This window comes from Panulirus ornatus, chromosome 62, assembly GCF_036320965.1.
Source record: "Panulirus ornatus isolate Po-2019 chromosome 62, ASM3632096v1, whole genome shotgun sequence".
Lineage (NCBI taxonomy): Eukaryota > Metazoa > Arthropoda > Malacostraca > Decapoda > Palinuridae > Panulirus > Panulirus ornatus.
This window is the reverse complement of record NC_092285.1, coordinates 12,521,377-12,539,509: the sequence shown is the minus strand read 5'-3', so window position 1 is coordinate 12,539,509 and position 18,133 is coordinate 12,521,377. Positions and strand designations below refer to the sequence as shown.

The 18,133-nt window shown below is 37.8% G+C and overlaps 2 protein-coding genes across 9 annotated transcripts in view; one reads left to right on the top strand and one right to left on the bottom strand.

Moving 5' to 3' along the window:
- The window catches only part of LOC139745817 (histone deacetylase 11-like), a 93,834-nt gene that overhangs the window by 18,291 nt on the left and 57,410 nt on the right, over positions 1-18,133 (top strand). The window lies entirely within an intron of this gene.
- The window catches only part of l(3)07882 (Nucleolar protein 14 homolog l(3)07882), a 53,804-nt gene that overhangs the window by 10,081 nt on the left and 25,590 nt on the right, over positions 1-18,133 (bottom strand). For all 7 annotated transcript variants that reach the window (XM_071656351.1, XM_071656347.1, XM_071656350.1 and 4 more), the window contains exons 7-12: positions 16,216-16,340; positions 15,343-15,576; positions 14,152-14,306; positions 7,342-7,482; positions 4,204-4,269; positions 3,122-3,286 (exon numbers count right to left, since the gene is read on the bottom strand). In XM_071656351.1, the coding sequence (XP_071512452.1) occupies positions 3,122-3,286; positions 4,204-4,269; positions 7,342-7,482; positions 14,152-14,306; positions 15,343-15,576; positions 16,216-16,340 (886 nt within the window). The remainder of the gene's footprint in view (positions 1-3,121; positions 3,287-4,203; positions 4,270-7,341; positions 7,483-14,151; positions 14,307-15,342; positions 15,577-16,215; positions 16,341-18,133) is intronic.

The following is an 18,133-nucleotide window of genomic DNA, read 5'->3' as shown; positions in this document are numbered from 1 at the left end:
ATTGAATTTGTTTATAGTTGGGGTGGTGAAGGAGTTAAATGTAAAGGTCTTAGTGAGAAGGATGGGAATTCAGTCTGTTGGGGTTATGTAGTCTGAGAAGTGTGTCACTTGTTGTTCCCTGATGACAAGGCAAGTAATTATGATTCTAGCAGCTTACTTCCCACACCATATATTATTAAGGCCTTCCACAAAGCATCTCTATCAACCCTTCTCCAGATCAATAAATGCCACATACAATTGTATCCATCTGTTTTTCTAATTATTTCTCACACATTCTTCAAAGCAAAAACCTGATCCACACATCCTCTGCAACTTCTGAAACTACACTGCTCCTTCCAATCTGATGCTCTGTACATGCGTTTACCCTCTTAATCAATACCCTCCCATATTATTTACCAGGTATGCTCAACAAACTTGTACTTCTATAGTTTGAACACTCACCTTTATCCCCTTTGCCTTTTTACAATGGCACTTTACATGCATTCTGCCAGTCCTCAGGCACTTCACCATGATCCATACATACACTAAGTATCCTTATCAACAAGTCACCTCCTTTCTTGATAAATTCAATTGCAATACTGTTGACTCCTGCTGCCTCACTGCTTTTCATCATCTACAAGGCTTTCAACACCTCTTCTCTTCACTAAACCACTCTCCATGACTCTCACTTTGCAAACCACCCCGACCAAAGCACCCTACAACTGCCACTATCATCAAACATTTAACAATCCTTCAAATTCTCACTCCATCATTACCTGTCATCAATTCCTCTTGCCTTTTGCACATTATTTACCTCACTCAAAAGCATCTTTTTATTCTCCCTAATGTTTAATGATGCTCTCTCTCCCTAACTCTCATTTGCCCTCTTTTTTTTAACCCTTGCACCTGCAACTTTAATACATCTCCCAATCATCTGCATTCCTTCCTTGAAAGTATTTCTCAAATGCCTAATTTCTCCTTCTAGCAACTTTACTTCATCCCACCTTTCGCTACCCTTTCTAATCTGCCCACTTTCCACACGCCATATGCATCTCTTGTACATGCCATCACTGTTTCCTTAAATACTTCCCATCCCTCACCCACTCCCCTTACTTCATTTGCTCTCTCTTTTTGCCATTCTACACTCAATCTATCCTGGTACTTCCTCACAAAAATCTCCTTTCCAAGCTCACTTACTCTCGCCACTCTCTTTACCCAACATTCTCTTTTCTTTTTTGAAAGCCTCTACAAATTTTCACCTCCACAAGATAGTGATCGGACATCCCACCAGCTGCCACTCTCAGCACATTAACATGCAAAAGTCTCTCTCTTACATGCCTATAGTGATCGGACATCCCACCAGCTGTCCCTCTCAGCACATTAACATGCAAAAGTCTCTCTCTTACATGCCTATCAATTAACACGTAATCTAATAACACCCTTTGACCATCTCTCCTACTCATATGTATACTTGTGTATATAACTTTTTTAACCCAGGTATTTCCAATCACCAGACCTTTTTCAGCAAACGAATCCACAAGTTCTTCACCATTTCCATCCACAATACTGAATACCCCATGTATACCAATTATACCCTCAACTGCCACATTACTCGCCTTCACACTTATATCACCCATCACTAATACCCTAGTCTCGTGCACCAAAACTGCCAACACACTCGTTGAGCTGCTCCCAAAACATTTGCCCCTCAGGTTCTTTCTTCTCATGACCAGGTACATAAGCACCAATAATCACCCATCCCTCTCCAATGACTTTGTTTTACCCACAACAGTCTAGAATTTACTTCCTCACACTCTATCACACTCCCAAAACTCCTGCTTTGGGAGTCGTGCTATGCCCTCCTTGGCTCTTGTCTTCTCACCGACCCCTGACTTTACTCCCAAGACTTTTCCAAACCATTCTTCCCCTTTGCACTTGAGCTTTGTTTCACTCAGAGCTAGAACATCCATGCCTCAAACATCCTACCTCTCTCTCCTTTCTTCTCATCTTGATTACATCCACACACATTCAGACACCCCAATCTGAGCTTTGGAGAATAAGTACTCTCTGCTTGACTCCTCCTTTGGTTAACTCTTTTAGAAACTGAAATGCACATTCGCCACTTCCCGCATTAGCTGGGTAGTGTCAAGAACAGAGGACTGAGACTCAGAAAAACAAATCCTCACCTGGCCCCCTTCTCTGTTCTTTCTCTTGGAGAAGTAAAAACTGGAGGGTAGGATTTCCAGCCCCCCCACTCCCACTATTAATCACCTTGTACAACATGCAGGGAATATGTGGGAAGTATTCTTTTTCCCCTATCGATGCCGTTTCCTTTGCGGCAGGGTAGCGACAGGGATAACTGAAGGCAAGCAAGGATGAATATGTACATGTGTATAGAAGTATATGTCTGTGTATGTATGTGTTGATGTGTATATGTATGTATATGTGCATGTATGGGCATTTATGTGTGTGTGTGTGTATGAGTGGATGGACCATTCTTCATCTGTTTCATGGCGCTACCTTGCTGACATGGGAAACAGTGATTACAATAATAAATAAATAAATATATATTTCAATTAATGAGCCTTTGAGGAGGATGAGTACTTCCTGCCTGACTCCTCCTTCTATTTAACTCTTTTAGAAATTGAAATTCGCCATTTCCTGTGTTAGCAAGGTAGCGTTGAGAACAGAGGACTGAGCCTTCAAAGGAATATCCTCACTTGGCCCCCTTCTCTGTTCCTTCTTTTGAAAAAATCAAAACTGGATGGGAGGATTTCCAGCCCCCGCTTCCTCCCCTTTTAGGTGCCTTCTTTGACATGCAGGTAATGCATGGGAAGTATTCCCAAATTTATAGCTATGTCATGAGAATGTATCACCTTTAGTAACAGTACTCCCCAGTTTGGTATTCTGATAAAATCAGCTACACACTTTTACTTAATATGACCATAATATTCATGGATATTTATATAAATTCAGAACTAAAGATGTGTTGCCTTGCTAGGATAAACAAGAAAAACTAATGAAGATCACAAAAACCATATGGTAAATATGAATAATGCTGCTAACTCCCAACTCTATGTTAAAGTATTTTTCAATACAAGTAAAACTTTTAATATCTATACAAGGTGAGATGCATAAATACCTCAAACAGAAGATGTGCTGAAAATAATGCTGCAGTGATATCTCTTCGGGACATAATCTTTGCACAACCCAGTAGCTGAATAAGAAATGTTATCACAGGAGTCATGATGGGGTGAACATAATCTGAAGCTGGGAAAAGAATCCCAGCAATTTTCAGGAACGCAAACTGTAACAAAGTGACAAAATTCATAAATCGCTGGCTATAAAATGCATGATATATCACAGAAGCCAAAAATTTATGCACTAGCCAATCTGTATCCTGTAAAATAATCTATTCATAAAATACTCTCTAATATGACAAGTTCCTACTTTCCTCCCATGTGTGTTAGAACATCAACACATGAGCATGCAAAATCTCTTGGTAATTTCACTTGCAAAGAGCAACTTGTAGATTAAATAAAAAAGGTCATGAACTTCCATTCAAAGTATTTCTTACTGCCAACATGAAAGTATGGAGGGGTAAGGGGCCCATCCTCCTCCTCAGTCTCACTATTTCTTAACTAGTCACATTGTGATCCGTACTAGAATATGCTTTTCAGATCTAGTTTCCATACCTGAAGAAGCATAAAGGGCTCTTAGAGGACAACAAAGATGGTATCAGAATTAAGAAAGCTAACCTACAAGGATATGTTGGAGGCTTTAAAGTTACCCACCTTAGAAGAGAAGAGTGAGGGCTGGCCTGATCACAACTTTTAAGTTTTAAGAGACATACAAAGTGGAGAGCAGAGCAATTGAGCAACCAGAGGACATGACATGAAATCAATTAAGGCACTTGTAAATACAGGTGTAAAGAAATACTTTCAGAATATTAGAGTGGTGGATGAATGTTATGTATTGTCAAAGGCTTCAAGAAGTGTCCTTACCGTGCTAGCCATGGGGTACCTTCTGAATTTTGATTTTGGACAACCTTTAAGTTTTTAAAAGAGCTAAACAAAGTGGGCAGCAGAGCAGTTGAGTAACCAGAGGATATGATATGAAATCAAGTAAGGAATTTGTGAATACGGATGTAAAGAAATACTTTTAGAATATGAGAATGGTGGATGAATGTTATGTATCTTCAAAGGCTCCAAGAAATGTCCTTACCGTGCTGGCCATGGGGTATCTTCTGAATTTTGCTTTTGCACAATCTTCATATTTCTCCTCAAGGACCTGGAAAGTAAGAAATATCTCGGATATGAAAGTTGTTTTGAGTTATTGACAGACTTTTCTGAGCCTTCTCCTGACAAAACAGAGAACACTCTTAGCTTGAAACTTCCGAAATGAACTTTATATAGTAAGTGGTGAGCAGAACAATGCACTGGCCCTTACTCCCAAGTAAAGAGGTCACCTTGGTAGTCAATAATTTACAAGCTATATAATCAAACCTCCACCTTGATGAAGAACTCTGCCAACATATAACAACACCCTGCTATAACTCTCACTGACCACTTTGTCCATGACAATCAAAACCAAAGGCGAGCAGAATGGCACCATGTATCTTAATTATATTCTATATGACTTCAAAAGGTGGCATACTCGTTACTTAAAAACCAGTTTTCTGAACCTCCCATTGAGTTACGAAAATCTAAGCTTGTCATAACCATGTGAGTTAAGAATATTTGAGTTTGTCATAACCAGGTAAAGTTGCTTTTATGTGGGTAAAGGCCACTTCCTCTTCCTCCACTTAAGTAATAGTCCTTTGGTCACAAGAAGGAAAAGCAGGGTACTAATCTTAGCGCCAAAATTTTAACAGTTAAAAAGTCGTCAGAAAAATTGAAACATTTTTGCATCATTAAAAATAGTTATTGTGGCAGCATTCATGATTTATAGCTAATAGTACCCTTGGGGTAAGGGAGAAAGAATTCTACCTTCATATTCCTGCATGTCATAGAAGACAACTAAAAGTGTTGGTTGCAGGGGAGCTGGAAACCCTCCCCTTCTTGTTTTTCAATTTCTAAAAGATAGAACAAAAGGAGCCAAGCAGGGAGTGCTAATCCTCCTTGAAGGCTCAGGCTAGGGTGTCTAAAAGTATGAATTATGCAAGAACATAGCAAATAATATCAGCACCATGTATCATTTCTGTACATCAATTAGGCCAGCGCATGTATTCAAAATCTGTGAGAGGGGGTTGTGACCAGTGAAGTTCAGGTAATGTGTGATCTGTGTGGTGTATTGTGTGTCTGGGTTAGCATAAAATGGTGCTGTAGCAACTTTCTTCTATCTTGGTAATGGATTAGGAGAGACTGGATGATAAGAAGGATGAAATGAAGATAAGTATGTATTATAAGATAAAAACTGATCTTTTCATTTTGTACATTTATTGAATTTTATCTATTACTTACCATATGCTATTTCTGTATTAATAGAGAACATTCAATTACAATAATATTTCCATTTTTCTTCTTTCAAAATGCAATGTGTTGTTAAAACAGGAAAGTACAATAAGGTGGACTAAACGGAGAAAAGTGATAAGGAATTGCTAGTCTGGCTGGCTGGCAGGGTGACACACAACCTCTTTGAACCTCCTCAGATGATGCCATCCACACATCACATAAATTTCTCAAAAGTATAACATTCAATTCTATGAATGACAACGTAGTTTTGTATGTATCATTAAAAAACTCGGTGCAGTATGTAACTAAAGATAACCAAATTTCATGTAATGTTTATTTTGTGGCAAGCAATGTCGAATGTGACTGCTTAGCAGAATGTACTAGATGATTAAGTAATATTTATCATTGTAATTATGGAGCTGTGCATAAATCAAACTTACTATTGTGATTGTTTCTGCTTATTTGTGAAAAAATCAAGTATTTTAAAAAGAAAAACACTCCAATGGTCATGAAATTTTCACAATTTTAGGGTCTGAAGATAATTTTTTGTGAATGTCAAAGAATTAAATAGAAAAAACCACCCTCCATCTTCACATATGTTGGCATCCTGAGATACATTACCAACTTCAAAATACATTAAGAGGAGGCTTTCCTGAAAATTTTGCTTTTCTTTACGGTGTGGATACTACTCTCATTAATGCCGTAACGGTGAACAACTGCTGAAGCACTAGATGCACACTCAAATTCATTCAATATTTTGAACAGAAGTGGATCATAGGGTGGGGGAGGGGGCGAAAATCCTGGGAGCCTTGAAGAATGTGTGGAAGTCGAGAACATTATCTCGGAAAGCAAAAATGGGTATGTTTGAAGGAATAGTGGTTACAACAATTTTGTATGGTTGCGAGGCGTGGGCTATGGAGAGAGTTGTGCGCAGGAGGATGGATGTGATGGAAATGAGATGTTTGAGGACAATGTGTGGTGTGAGGTGGTTTGATCGAGTAAGTAACGTAAGGGTAAGAGAGATGTGTGGAAATAAAAAGAGCGTGGTTGAGAGAGCAGAAGAGGGTGTTTTGAAATGGTTTGGGCACATGGAGAGAATGAGTGAGGAAAGATTGACCAAGAGGATATATGTGTCGGAGGTGGAGGGAACGAGGAGAAGTGGGAGACCAAATTGGAGGTGGAAAGATGGAGTGAAAAAGATTTTGTGTGATCGGGGCCTGAACATGCAGGAGGGTGAAAGGAGGGCAAGGAATAGAGTGAATTGGATCGATGTGGTATACCGGGGTTGACGTGCTGTCAGTGGATTGAATCAGGGTATGTGAAGCATCTGGGGTAAACCATGGAAAGCTGTGTAGGTATGTATATTTGCGTGTGTGGACGTGTATTTATATACATGTGTATGGGGGTGGGTTGGGCCATTTCTTTCGTCTGTTTCCTTGCGCTACCTCACAAACGTGGGAGACAGCAAAAAAAAAAAAAAAAAAAAAAAATTGAACAAGCTTACTTTTAGTTGGAGTAACTGCTGGACACCTAGACATACTACTGTTGGCTGGTTTAAGGAGGGATAAATGTAGAAATATACAAACGGCAAACCATGCATTCTTACTCTTTGAATGCTAGCAGAGAAATGATGCAGGGGACAGCATCAGCAAACCAACAGTGTATGGCCAGCTAGGCTCGCATTACATTGTTACAGTTCATGTTATGATGAAAAAATGTGAATAATTTAGGTGTTCATGCTATAGTAAAATTATTACACTAATCTGAGCCACATCACAATACTATTATACTATGCTTTATAGCAAATTGATATGACTTAAAATACTGTAATGAGGAGATGTAGTCATCGTTACATCTTATTTTACAACTAAATGTAAGCCACAGTAAAATGAATATCATTAATACTAACCTGTGAGAAAGCCTTTGCAGAGTTTACTGGAGACAACTGAGTAATGGTGAAGATATGCAGTACAATATAGTCTACATAAAGCATTGGTGATACCCCAGAGATTGGAGAGTCATCCTCTGAATCAGTTAACACTTGTAAAGTCTGTTGAAAAACAAAAATTATTAAAAATCCATGCAAGTTTGTGATTTTCTAAATTCATGAATAAACTTCCATATGGAAAATGTTCCCTTAAAAGATGGAATACCATTTATTGATACAAATTCAAGAATGTAAGGTGTCTCTTTTAAAGATATATGATTTGACAGTAAACTACATGCAGCCATAACCTTCCATAACCATTCCTGACTATAGGATTTATTATGTTTTTAGTGAGAACCTAATTTTCAACTATCATAGATTTTTATTTCAGTATGATGCCCATGAGGTCCTTTACCAGGCATCAGAACAATTGAACACACTTAAAGGGGCAAATTCTAAAATTATTAATGCACTGATGTAACATTTCACTAGTTCATACATACAATACATACACCACCTACTAGCTGAAAACACATATGAATATACAGGTGTCTGATGGAAATTAACAATGGGATAAATACAATAATGCAACTATAGTTCACAATCTTGAAATAAAACTTTCCACAATGCCATGTATGGCACGTTAAACAAGTATTTCGTATTTTGAAGGACTGCTGGATGTGGTACATGATGGACAGATAGGTGTGGCATGTTTGGGACAAATTGGCATGCAGACTAAGATGGTGAAAAAGGAGGTAGTGAAAACTTTGTGCAAGATGAAATATGGCAGAGCTGGAGATGATGGGATTACAGTTGTTTCTCAGAAATCCATATCAAGGCTGAACCTTTAATGAAATATGGAGAGGATAATGAAAGTGAAAAAGAGACAATGGAAAGTATTTATGAATTTTGGAGTAAGTGAAAAACCTGTCTTTAAAATGCGTCAGGTAATAGTTATTGAGAAAGACATGAGACATTAGAGAGTTCCAAAGCTTCAAGGTGTAGGGGGGAAAGTTATCAAACACACACCCCAGTTGCCAACAGCCACACAGTGAACATGTGACACAGCAGCCTGCCACTGTCTAGCTACTGGTGGGGTGTTGCTGACCGGTTAGTTCGGTTGTTCAAGATCTGCTTGTCTGAAGGTGAGATGCATAAGTATTACGAGAATGTATGCTTAGTGCCTTTGTAAAAAGGCACAGGGATCAAAAATTTATCTTCAAATTTCAGAGGTTGAATATCTCTAACAAGGTGCATATGAGTGATGACTGAAAGGGTAGTGGCATGTAGAAAGCATCTGCTTGAGAAGAATCAGTTTGGTTTCAGGAAAGGAAAAGGATAAGTGGATCAGGTTTTTTGCTTTCAAGAAGTTATGTAAAAAGTACAGGGAGAATGAGTAAAATGTATGTGGCATTTATGGATCCAAAGAGTGTGGTAGACGTGAGAGAGAGTGCAAGGTACAACAAATATATATGGTAAATGGAAAGTTACTAAATGCTGTGAAAAGTTTCTATCAAGAAAATAAGGCATGTGTGCAAACAGGAAGAAAGTGAATAATTCCCCATGAAGATACATCTGTTTCAAGGATGTGTAATGTCGCTATTGTTGTCTATTACGATGACACTGGGTGGTGAGAGAGGTAAATGTGAGCACCTTGGAGTGAGGAGAGCTCAGAAGGTGAATTTTGTTTTTTGTAGATAAGTTTGGTAGCCAACTCCAGAGGGAAACTCAGAGGTGAGTTTGAGAATGTGTGAAAGTTAAGAGGAAACATGTGCAAAAGGAAAATAGTTAAGTGCAGTAGGTTGGGATGATGGGTGCAGTAGGTACCTGAGAGAATGAATATAGCCACAGATAGAATCATGGAGGCTAAAGTAAATCCTTAGGTGGAAAATGGGTCTATGGTCCTGGGTGATTAGAAGTATGTGGAGGGAGATGTCAGTGTCTGTAAAGACAGAGATGGAAATTTTTCTATATAGTAGTCTCACCAGTACTGCATGGTTGTCTTAGGCTTTGAATGCAAAAGACTGGAAGAAAGTGATCACAGAACTTAAATGCCAGAGGGTAATGTGTGGTGTTAGGCATGTTAAACATTTAAGGAATAGTTTTAGAGAGAGAGATTTAACATTAAGAAATACTAGTGTTAGAAAGAGGTGCGGTTAGTATGTGCAATCCGAGATGGCCAACCAGGGTCTGCTAAAATAGTTCAGGCATATGAAAAGGATAAGAGCAGGAACAATCTCTAACAGAAAGGAGAATGAATGTGTTATGAATACTTTTAACTTCCTTGATTAATGACCAGCAATGTATTTACTTCTGCCTTGCATGTTGTATAACTGTCAATCCTGGGCTTATATGATTTGTTTTTTAAACACTTATCAAGTTTTCAGTATTTCTGGCTTATCTAAGTAGGCTTTCGATTTCATTTGGCATGACTGAATAAATTTTTCACCTTTCCCGCTGGGTTATCATACATTCTTGTTTGATGCGTTCCGACTTATTATTGCAAACTGAACTACTTTTTTCTGTAGCAGAGAGTTTGAGTAAAAAATTTTTGACCCTCAAATTAATGTTGTGCTGCTTTCTATGCTGTGGACTTACAACTTTTTAAATTTAAACTCAATTCTCTCAATTCTGCTTGGGAAGTGTTTCTGAATTCTTTCTAGTTTATTAATTTCTCCATCTCTTGATGATGACTATATAATGCAGAAATATTCAGGCTTTCACTGTATGTATGTATTAAACAGCTTCTTTATCAGTGTTCTATCCACTCATTATGTGACCTGATAATGTTAATTTATCAGTGTGTTCTCCATATTCTTGCTTCACATTTATGATTACTTCTGACTTTAACTTTCGTCTCTTTAGAATAGATATAGTAGCAGATGCAACCACAATGACTGAAGTTGATCCCTAGTTGGAAGGCAGGCCATGGTCCTGAGTGAATTAAGAAATGTGTGGAGGTTGAAGTTTGTCTGTAAAGGAAAGGACAGGTATGTTTGTAGGCATAGTCATCTTGAAAGTATTGTAACTTGGGCCCTGAATGCAAAAGAATGGAAGAGGGGTGAACTTATTGGAAAAGAAATATTGAAGGATGGTGTGAGGTGTTAGGCAGGTTTATCATTATGGAATATCTGTGTTAGAGACGTGGTTAGTATGTGCAGCCTGAAATGGCCAGCTTAAGTTCTTTTAACTTGTCCTCCATTGAGAAGTGTTTCTGAAATCATTCTACCTAATTAATTTCTCCATCTATTTATGATAACCATACAGCAGTATTCAGATAAGCATTTTATGTATGTACTGAAGATCTTCATCAACTGTTTCTATCTATTCTGGATAATGTTATAACTCCACTCATTACTTGACCAGAAAATTTTATTCTGTCAGTGTGTTTGCCATATTACAGCTTTATGTTCATGATTACTCCTAACTCTCTCACTTCTATCTCCTTCACAAAGTTCCTTTTTCCACTGGCTCTTATTGGGTGTAACCATCACATCAATATTTTTCCATGAATCAAGTTTTTTAATTCATCTCTTCAATGACTTTCATTAGATTCTCCTTTGCCTATATTATCTTTAATTCTTCTAGCATTATTTCTTTGTTCTCAGTGCATTTCATTTTACTTATAATGCAAAGTATCAGACTACACTTTCTTCCTCTGTCTTCAATAGATATTATTTAGAGTAGTGGGGCTAACTAATGTTTTTCCTTGAGAAACTCTTCATAAATCATCTTCACTTGGCATGGTTTCATTTGTTACTACCTTGAATTTTAGGTCTAACAAAACTCCCTGATCCATTTCCCTTATTTACTTTTTATGTTTTGCTACTTTTTCTGGTAGAATCTCATAGTTTCCTTTGTCAAATGCCTTAACAAAGCCAAATCAAAATCAGAAGGTATTCATTCTCTCTATATTAGTTTTTCATCAACACTTTGTGGTGAAATAGCAGCTGTGTTTGTGTACTTTTATCTACTACAAATACATGATGATCTTCATTTTTGTGGCTGTTACTGATCGGGTGTCTCATTATGTTTACTTTTCTCTCCATCAAATACTATAATCACATACAAAATCAAACTTATAGGTGTTTCAGCAGATCTTTAGATTCCCCCTCCTCTCTTGCATATTAGTGAAATACATCATTTTTTGTAGGAAGTAGTTGTTAGGCAACCAATGGCCAGGGAGGTATATTACCAGTACTACCTGTTTGGGTATATCTGCTTAGTGAGCCAGCACTTTAGTAGTGGTTGTCAAGTTGCATTCCTCTGACTCAAGTAGCTGTCTTTTCTTTCTGCTTCACTAACAAGTGGACTACTTTTGAGATATGACCAGTCAGTCAGAACAGCACTCGATGTATGTCAGAAGCATCTGTTACAGTCGTGTAGGCTCAGTCTCATATGTAGCATTCATAGTTTTGCTTTCAATCTTTATCAATTTCTGTTTGTTTAATGAAGATTGCTTGAATTCTGGGGTTGAGTTTTCTCTTTGGTTCATTTATAGTTATTCTTATTTTCAGTTACTTTAACTTTGGTAATGGAATTCTTATTGAAGTGATCAACCAATTCATTTTCAATATTTTTTTTCCTGTACTGAATACATACTACTCTGGATCACTGATTCTAATGGACCCTCCACCCAAGTCATAACACCAAGAGGGAGGTTACTTTCAATAAAAATGTATCACTGTCAGTTGAAGGGAAAGAGTCAGTGGCTTAGTAAAGGGGTTGCATGGTAGGGCATTTGCCCACAGGTGCCAGACTGATTAAATACACAAACACCTAACAGCAAATTTTTTAATTTTGTAAAATTGTGTTTTTTATGTAAGTTTTGCTTTGGGTGCCAGACACCCACACTCTCCCAATAGAAATAGTACAGTATTATCATATTACATCTTGCCAAATGAAATACAACCATCAAGCTACAAAAACCCCATTAATAAGGTCTTAAGGTAACATAACACTGATAATACTGATCCTTTACCCACAAACATATTCTTCTTTTGGGGATATTTTCATACTTTTTCTCATTTGAATGGTCCAATTTACTGTTTTTTTGTTTACATATGAGTATAATAATGTTGGATTCTTATACATCCTATTGACAGCTTTCTCCCCATCCACAGTTAAATGCTTTTTTTTCCCAGTCCACAAAATGGAAACTGAAGTCTCCAGCCCATATAACTTTTCATTTGCATTTCCAATTCTTTTAGTGTCACACTAAATCCCTCTAGCTTTATTTTGAGTGATCTAAAACTCATAACATTTATTAATATTACTGTTATTATACTCACTGCACCTTGTTCATATTTCTTATGACTTTAACCAACAGACTGCTTTCTAATATGATTTGTAGCTATACTGTCCATCCTTCATTTACTTTTTATCTTTAGCAAGGATTACTAATTATTATTATTATTATTATTATTATTATTATTATTATTATAGTCTCTGTCTCCTGCGTTAGCTAGATAGCACAAGGAGACAGATGAAAGAATGGCCCAACCCACCCACATACACATGTATATACATAAACACCCACACACACACACATATACATACTTATACATTTCAATATATACATTATTTTTTATTCTTTTATATATACATAGATATACATTTTTTTATCGTTATTTTGCTTTGTCACTGTCTCACGCGTTAGCAACGTAGCGCAAGGAAACAGACGAAAGAATGGCCCAACCCACCCACATACACATGTATATACATACATGTCCACACACACAAATATACATGTCTATACATCTCAATGTATACATATATATACACACAGACATATACATATATACACATGTACATATTCATACTTGCTACCTTCATCCATTCCCATCACCATCCCGCCACACATGAAATAGCACACACACACTCACACACACACACCCTGCACATGAGGTAGCACTTGGAAAAGACAACAAAGGCCACATTCATTCACACTCGGTCTCTAGAAGTCATGTGTAATGCACTGAAACCACAGCTCCCTTTCCACATCCAGGCCCCATAAAACTTTCCAAAGTTTACCCAAGATGCTTCACATGCCCTGGTTCAATCCACTGACAGTATGTTGACCCCAGTACACCACATCGTTCCAATTCACTCTATTCCTTGCACGCCTTTCACCCTCCTGTATGCTCAGTTCTAGATCATTCAAAATCTTTTTTACCCCATCCTTCCACCTCCAATTTGGTCTCCCACTTCTCATTCCCTCTACCTCAGACATATATATCCTCTTTGTAAATCATTCCTCACTCATTCTGTCCATGTGACCAAACCATTTCAATACACCCTCTTCTGCTCTCTCAACCACACTCTTTCTATTACCAAATATCTCTCTTACCCTTTTATTACTTACTCGATCAAACCTTTTCACACTACATATTGTCCTTAAACATCTCATTTCCAACACAGCCACCTTCCTCCACACAACCCTATCTATAGCCCATGCCTCATAACCATATAACATTGTTGGAACCATTATTCCTTCAAACATACTCATTTTTGCTCTCTGAGATAATGTTCTTGCCTTCCACACATTCTTCAACGCTCCCAGAACCTTCGCCCCTCCCCCACCCTGTGACTCACTTCCACTTCCATGGTTCCATCTGCTGCCAAATCCACTCCCAGATATCTATAACACTTCACTTCCTCCAGTTTTTCTCCATTCAAACTTAAAATAAACTAAAAATAAAAGCATATACCTTAGTAGTAACAGAGCTTAAATTTTCCATTTACCTTTTATACAGGAAAATTACACAAGAGAAAAATAATAATTTGACTTGCCTGCATGAGATAAACAAAAATATCATCACACTTCTCCTTGTTATTGGCTCCTAAACTTGGATGGTTGCAAGATATCATTCGCTCTAAGATGAGGCTTACTTCTTGTGGTGAATGATCCTCCAGCAATACCCAGAAAGACTCGTAGTCTTGAGGTACTGAAAACATTTTCTATTAAGTGTAACTTATTTTCTTTGTTTCTTGTTTTAGCAATTGATACATCTAATTTCTAAGCTTCTGTACTGACTCCTAAGCTTGTTAACATAATGGACCTATCATTCACACACTGACTCTTCCTAAATAACCTTTGGAGACAGCACCCTGTAAATATACACAGTACCTTCAATATTCAATTATGGTATAGAAGGCACCATAAGTGCCAGAGTGAATGGTTAGGTTCAAAGTTTCTGAAAAAAGAAATCAATTTTTTTGTATACTGAGCACTGGTTTATCTGGCTAAAAATAGAGGGAGCCCCATCTGCTTTGTTCAGTTTAAAGTAGCTATGCTATACATAGGTGGATCAAAGGGGAAGACTAAAGGGGCCATGGCTCCCTAAGAACTGTGTTGGCACCTTTCAGAAGAAAATGGCACCTCTCAGGATTCTTCATGCAAAAATTCAGCATTTCTGAGTAAGCAAAAATGAGATACATGATTTTCATGTCACACACACACATACACTCATATAAACAGACAAAAAAGGCCACATTTGTTCACATTCAATCTCTAGCTATCAAAGCTCTAGCTCCCTATCCATATCCAGGCCCCATAGACCTTTCCATGGTTTACCCCAGACGTTTCACATGCCCTGGTTCAGTCAACTGACAGCATGTCAACCCCAGTATACCACATCGTTTCAATTCACTCTATTCCTTGCACGCCTCTCACCCTCCTGCATGTTCAGGCCTCAATCGCCTCAGAGGCAGAACATCCAGGTTTCTTCCTTAAACATGCTTACTATCCCTCTGCTCTTCTCTTCTCATCTTGGCTACATATACATGTATTGAGACACCCCAGTCTGAGTTGCCAGATGTACCCTATGTCCTAGCTCCATCATTATATATTTCACAGAAAATTCTGTACCAATGTTCTATATTCTGACAACAGAATTTCATTTCCCAAGTTTTGTTCCTAAAAAAACCATGCATGTGTGGGGATGTGTCTTGTAAGTAAGGAATAACCATACACTGTCTTACCCTCAAATGTATATGGTATTTCTGCTTTTGCTGCCTCCATCATATCCCTTTTCTTATGGTTAATCTTCAACACTTGCACCTTTTCTTCTGGTAGTTCTTCATCCTCTTCACTTGTGCTTTCTTCCAGAATATCTGAATATTTATCACTCTCATCATCATCATCATCATCATCATCATCATCATCCTTTTCATCCTTACTTTTATTCTGCTCATCTTCTCCCTCTTCCTCCTCCTCTGAAATGGTAACAATGTTATATTGTAAATATAAAGAAAGACCTAGAGATGTTAATCATTTATCAACCTCCTAAGCTACATGCTGATTACAGACCAATGCAATACTTTATATATACAGTTAAAACAAAATTCTTTCAGTTACACCAAGGTTATTATTATGAAAAAAAATCTTAAGTTGAAGTCAATGGAATGTGTTAGATATTCCTCAATGCCCAGTATGTTAAAGTGAAACTTTGCTTTAAACACTTACTATACTGCCTCATAACTTTTTCACTTTACACACTTTTGACTCAACAAGTCATAACACCTCTATTCACACATTCATTCCCTTTTCTGATACTGTAATAAAACCAGAAGGAATTTAATACTAAATGTCTCCAGAGTTGCTGTAAACCTTAGAAATAGTCTTTTGAGTGATGCTTGTGGATTTTTGGCATTGAAATATAAAAATGTAAGAAGTGAAGTGGAGTCAAGAGAATGGAGAAAAAAATCATTATGCCTTCTTGTTTTGAATACTGGAAATTATTTAAACAGAATTTATAGAAGCAGCTTTATATTATCTTTCTTTACATACATCAGTATTGAGCCTCTTGCAATAAAATGCCATATGTGCTATACAAAAAAATAAAGAACATCTACTTGAATCACGAGGAATTTCATCCTGATCCTGATCATCCACATCCGTTTCTTCATCCTCAGGTTTTGCTATAATTTCACCATCCTTGTAACTAACATGAAATCTGCTTTCCTTTTCTACCATAAACCTGAAAAAAGATGTATGAATTATATATCGCTAACCAAGAATTTCAATAATATAACAGAGTCCTATTAATCAGATTTTGAAATTCAAATAGTCTCTGTTAAGCAACAATATAATTTACCTTTGAGCCTAAGGGAAAAGAGAAATTTTTTTCACAGAAAAGATATGAGTAATGATTAATAGTATGTGATTACAGTATGATGGCAGGAGACAGGAGAGAAACAGAACAGGAGAGAGAATGGGAAAGTATATACCCTCTTAATCAACCTCATTATATGTCCAAACTAGTTCAGCTCATCCTCTTCAGATCTTTCATACATTATCTTACAACCATTTGTCTCTCACTTTATTCACAAATAGTGTGGCTGAAGTCTGTAAAAACTGCAATAATGATTACTTGGGACAAATTGGAACTGAAATAAATTCAAGACTAAAGCAGAATCAGTACAGTGTTTGTGTTAGACAAGAACCAAGCATTCTATTCCTGCATATGCAAGACTTCAGTGGACCTTCTGACTGGGACAAAACTGTCTTGTCCTTCAATTATAGATAGAAATATCATAGAATCTAGCATTATTAAACAAAGCTTTCATAATAACTTCAACATCAATCGAGGTATGTATATATTAGCTCCTTTCATAATCAAAAGAATTGTCAACATGTACAAGTTTATGAGTTACTCCATAACCTGAACTTTGATCACCTTACCCTTGCCTTTGGTGACCTGACCCCTACCTCTGGGATCACATTTCTTACTTGAAGTTCCTGCCTGACCCTCATGTGATGAGGTCATTGCATCTTTTTTTTTTTTTTTTTTTTTTTTTTTTGCCGCTGTCTCCCGCGTTTGCGAGGTAGCACAAGGAAACAGACGAAAGAAATGGCCCAACCCACCCCATACACATGTATATACATACGTCCACACACACGCAAATATACATACCTACACAGCTTTCCATGGTTTACCCCAGATGCTTCACATGCCTTGATTCAATCCACCAACAGCACGTCAACCCCGGTATACCACATTGCTCCAATTCACATTATTCCTTGCCCTCCTTTCACCCTCCTGCATGTTCAGGCCCCGATCACACAAAATCTTTTTCACTCCATCTTTCCACCTCCAATTTGGTCTCCCTCTTCTCCTCGTTCCCTCCACATCCGACACATATATCCTCTTGGTCAATCTTTCCTCACTCATTCTCTCCATGTGACCAAACCATTTCAAAACACCCTCTTCTGCTCTCTCAACCACGCTCTTTTTATTTCCACACATCTCTCTTACCCTTACGTTACTTACTCGATCAAACCACCTCACACCACACATTGTCCTCAAACATCTCATTTCCAGCACATCCATCCTCCTGCGCACAACTCTATCCATAGTCCACGCCTCGCAACCATACAACATTGTTGGAACCACTATTCCTTCAAACATACCCATTTTTGCTTTCCGAGATAATGTTCTCGACTTCCACACATTCTTCAAGGCTCCCAGAATTTTCGCCCCCTCCCCCACCCTATGATCCACTTCCGCTTCCATGGTTCCATCCGCTGCCAGATCCACTCCCAGATATCTAAAACACTTCACTTCCTCCAGTTTTTCTCCATTCAAACTCACCTCCCAATTGACTTGACCCTCAACCCTACTGTACCTAATAACCTTGCTCTTATTCACGTTTACTCTTAACTTTCTTCTTTCACACACTTTACCAAACTCAGTCACCAGCTTCTGCAGTTTCTCACGTGAATCAGCCACCAGCGCTGTATCATCAGCGAACAACAACTGACTCACTTCCC